The 4,606-nt window shown below is 32.6% G+C and overlaps 1 protein-coding gene across 3 annotated transcripts in view; it reads left to right on the top strand.

The window, feature by feature from the left end:
- LOC108755878 (FERM, RhoGEF and pleckstrin domain-containing protein 1) overlaps positions 1–4,606 on the top strand; it is a 34,814-nt gene that overhangs the window by 1,646 nt on the left and 28,562 nt on the right. For 2 of the 3 annotated variants that reach the window (XM_018499266.1, XM_018499264.1), the window contains exons 2-8: positions 1,359–1,630; positions 3,190–3,294; positions 3,366–3,588; positions 3,745–3,868; positions 3,960–4,047; positions 4,149–4,304; positions 4,433–4,593. In XM_018499266.1, coding sequence (XP_018354768.1) covers positions 1,445–1,630; positions 3,190–3,294; positions 3,366–3,588; positions 3,745–3,868; positions 3,960–4,047; positions 4,149–4,304; positions 4,433–4,593 — 1,043 coding nt within the window. In that variant the 5' untranslated portion in view covers positions 1,359–1,444. Of the gene's footprint in view, positions 1–1,358; positions 1,631–3,189; positions 3,295–3,365; positions 3,589–3,744; positions 3,869–3,959; positions 4,048–4,148; positions 4,305–4,432; positions 4,594–4,606 lie in introns of those variants that run through there. The other variant, XM_018499265.1, reaches the window with a different exon arrangement.

Genomic DNA, 4,606 nt, shown 5'->3' with positions numbered 1-4,606 from the left:
TCTCTCTCTCTCTCTCTCTCTCTCTCTCTCTCTCTCTCTCTCTCTCTCTTCAGCTTTTTCTAACTTTTAGTAGTAGGGAAAGCTAAAAAGGAAGATTAAAGCTAATCTATGTTGCTTCAAGTGGACGTTAAGGCTTGTTTTTTTTTTCATTTTTTATTAACTTGTAGTTGTCATCTAGCTATGGTTCATTAAGGTTGCTTTTCTTTTAGGAGACCCAAATGTCATTCTATTCTTCTTAACATTCACTGAATAACAAAGATAGAATAATATTCCTGCAAAAAAAAATAAGTCTAAACTTATAATTTTGCAGTGAATAATTTTACAAGTTTACCAGTTATTATACTTTAAAAGTTACTTTAGTTCAGTGATTGATCATAGATAGAAAAAAACCACGATTTTTACATTATCGTTAAGTTAAGCGAGGCTACGGCCAAGTAGTGAGTTAACCAGAAAATGAAAAAAATGAAAAAATGAAGAGGAAGGTCAATCGCGGCGAAGCTAGCGGTACCGGAAACGAGGAAACGACGCGGGGGACTTCGCGTGACTTACAATGATACACTGCAGCGCGTTATGTAAACACCGTCGCTTAGCGTCGTTCTCTGACGACGATCGGATAGATAAAAACGACGCGAACCCGAGTTACAAGTACGTTCTGTTCTGTCCCGCGTATCCGCGCCGCGTCGTGAGAATGAATCGATGCGCTTTTAAAAAGACGCGTGTACGGTGACAGCCGAAAGTGGAGCAGCGCGTCGGGAATAGAGGCGGGACGCTCGTGTCCGCTTTGCGAGACTCGGGGTAAAATTGGCTCGGATTCTGTTCCTTCTCTCTTTGAATCTCTCCTGTCCCTTTATCTAGAAATAGTGCGAGTTGCAAACAAGTTGGGATAAAACAAGTATTGTCCCGACGCTGAGAAAGGCCGCCGTTCAGCAGAAGCGTTTTTGCAATTGTGCGTGCAAGTTTTCTTCGCTGAGATTAATCTTTTACTAAATCTACAATACTATCTAAAAGTGTCATCCAATCAGCGAGAAGAATACTTCCAGCAGTTGTAAAATAATTGATTAGAGAAAGGTTTTGTCGCTATTTTTGAAATGTTCCATTATATTTCCACTTTTCTGACATATTTCATTCTGTTATGCAGTCTATTATGATTATCTGTTTCCTGTTTTTAATAAAATCATTAGATCGCTCAACAAGCTCACATAAGTTGACTATTCTTATTATTATATTTCATACGTGAATATTTTTTGCAGATGATCATACACATTGTGTACAAATTAATTCTTTATCTAATTTAATTTCTTCCCATGAGACATATTTGAAAACATAATCTCTTATCTCTCCTAATTCTCTCGTTACAGATGATGACATAATACAGACACATTGATTGTCCCTTTTATGAAAATACGCATTAAACGATTGCTCCGTAAAACAGACTAAATGAATCATGATGAATGATATAGAAAGTTTTGGCATGAAGGGGGCCGGCTCGAAAATGCCTCACAGTCATTCGACGCCAGCTGGTGTAGACGGAGGTAGTAGGACACCTCCTGCAACACCGCGAAAAGCTGGAAAGATGCTGGCAGTTCGTGTACAGATGTTGGATGACTCTATTACAATGTTTCAAGTGCAGGTAAAGAATACTTATTTCATCTTCAAATAATATCGGTATCTCAAATGCTTACGACAATTAAGTGTTAAAATACATGACGGAAATTTGTACAGTGAAGCTCTCAAATAAATTAACAAAATTTAAAATCGTTTAGCTAATAAAGTTTTAGATCGATAAAAACTTCAAATTCACTTCTTAAAGCACCCTTTACAGAAGAAAACGCGAGAGTTTTTGTCTAACTGAGGTCACGATAGAACCTCTATAAATAAATATAAGTTAAGAATATTTTACGCTCTTGCTCTTCGTGTGGCGTAACATGTTTTTTTTTTTTTTTGAGACCTTCGTGTGCATTGTTTATACGCAAGCTAAAATACGCAAGCTATATGTGAAAATGTTTGCCGTCTACTATTCATAAAGGCGACTTCTTGCACCCTACAGAGACTATTGCAAGAATAAATGTTGTAAAGTGACATTGAGTGATGCTTGAATATCTTATTGTACCTTCATAATTCTACATTATACAGCAATTGAATGTATGCTCCTCTATTATCGCATTTGCGAGCCTAAGCTACATATCTGTCCTATGCGTCTCCACATATATTTTGTGTGTATGTGTGCGCGCGCGTGCGTGTGTGTTAAAACGCCATTAAATTAATTTGAGAGAGCTTCTCTCTGGAATATAATATAATCTTCATAAAGTATATATATATTATTTAATATATTTGACATTATTATTTTTATGTAACTTGAACTTGTGATCGTTCGTGTTTTTTATATAATTCAAAAGCCTACACATGTATTAATTCTATCATATTTTGCTCCATAGGCATGTTAAACCATTTACTTCGTGTATTCAGGTCAAGAGTCATTGATTACAAAGCCTCTTATAATCTTCTCCCTGAAGCCATTTAACTTAAAATTCCGATATTCAAGATTTGCACTTTTTTGTTATATTATTTTGGAGCACCTTAAAAATTTTCATATTTGTTTTAGTATTATGGGAGGTTTTAATGATGCTGAAAAGAGCATAGATAAACTGAGCTTGTAAAAATTTTGAGCTTGTAAGCTTCTAAAAATTTCCGAAAGAATCTTAGAATTAATTTTTGTAAATGAGATATTTTGTTATTTAAATTAAAAAATTTTTGTTAGCTTATAATAGTATGTATTTTTATATTGGCAAGATAGTTACCATATATATGCAGTATAGTGTGTGCATATACTTCCAGAAGAATGAGCTATTAGAGCATATAATGTATCAAATGGGGGATCTCCTTGAATGTGTGAAATATGTATACTCATTTATTGATTATTTATTTACAATGCTTGCAACGTGTTGCTCATTTCTTTAGAGATTAATTTTATTCTAGCATCTTAGCTTTTTACAATGAAAGTACAATAAGATCATTTTGTGCATTTACATAGCACTCGATTACATAACATTTCTTTTAGATATGTCATATGATAATTATTTATGAAAATATAACATAGTAACGCGAGATGTCGATATTTTATAATTTAATGAAGTTAGTTGTATCAAAGCTTAGTTATACTGCATAAATGTAATTATTTGAATATTTCAGGCCAAAGCACTAGGTAGAGTGTTGTTTGATCAAGTTTGTAAGCAATTGCATCTTTTAGAAGCGGATTACTTTGGTCTTGAATATCAAGAACCAAATTTTACAAAAGTAAGATGTGATTTTTAATGTAAGTAACATTTTTTAATGAACAATGAAATTAAAGATATTGATATTTACAGTATTGGTTGGATTTGGAGAAACCAGTATGCAGACAAGTTGGTTTATCTCTTATTGATCCGTTATTAAGGTTCTGTGTTAAATTTTATACGCCAGATCCTGCACAGCTCGAGGAGGAATTTACAAGATATTTATTCTGTCTACAAATCAAACGGGATTTAGCTCAAGGTTTACTGCAATGTAATGATAACACAGCAGCATTGATGGCCAGTTATATTGTCCAAGGTAATAATTATTGTATGTTTCTATTATTATTAATTTTAAATCTAAGCCTAAACAAAGATTGACATAATTGTTTCATAATGTATTTTAATTTTATTGCCGTTGTTTAATAAAATATGCTGTGATCTATTTCTTTGATTATTATTTTTTTGTTTGTAGCTGAATGTGGGGATTATGTGATAGAAGACTATCCAGATCATACGTATTTATCAACATACAAGTTTGTGCCTCATCAAGATCAAGAATTAGAACGACGTATAATGGAGAATCACAAGAAACATGCGTAAGAAATATATATCAAAATAAATCAATATTTATTAAATACATAACTTTATTAATGTTGAGTGTACCTAATATTATTTTAATGTTAACAGGGGTCAATCTCCTGCAGAGGCAGATCTCAATCTTTTAGAAACTGCTCGACGTTGTGAATTGTATGGAATGAAAATGCATCCAGCTAAGGTAAGCCACACTCTAAGATTTATATACTTTGATATTACAAAAACAATCTCTTCTGTGTATAAAATATTTTTATAACTTTATGTTATTTTGTGTCATCTTAGGATCATGAAAACGTTCCACTAAATCTCGCAGTAGCACATATGGGCATTGTAGTCTTTCAAAATTATACTAAGATAAATACATTTAGTTGGGCCAAAATCAGAAAAATCAGTTTTAAACGAAAACGTTTTTTAATCAAATTACATCCTGAGGGCTATGTGAGTATTTAATTCATTTTTAATACTTAAATAAATTTATTTTTATATTAGATATTAAATTAATATGTATTTGAATATAATCATTTGTATTGTAATCATGTATTTATGTCACTTTTTATTACTTGTAGGGATATTATAAGGACACAGTTGAATTTTTCTTTGAGGGACGTAATGAGTGTAAAAACTTTTGGAAAAAATGTGTAGAAAATCATGGTTTCTTCCGTTGTTCTGTAGTTAAGAGAGTTGTAAGACAGAAAACTAGAGTGCTTAGCCGTGGATCATCATTTAGGTATGCCAAGCTT

The sequence above is a fragment of the Trachymyrmex septentrionalis genome, unplaced genomic scaffold, assembly GCF_001594115.1.
Source record: "Trachymyrmex septentrionalis isolate Tsep2-gDNA-1 unplaced genomic scaffold, Tsep1.0 scaffold9, whole genome shotgun sequence".
In the NCBI taxonomy this organism is placed as follows: Eukaryota; Metazoa; Arthropoda; class Insecta; order Hymenoptera; family Formicidae; genus Trachymyrmex; species Trachymyrmex septentrionalis.
This window is presented reverse-complemented; position numbering and strand designations above follow the sequence as displayed.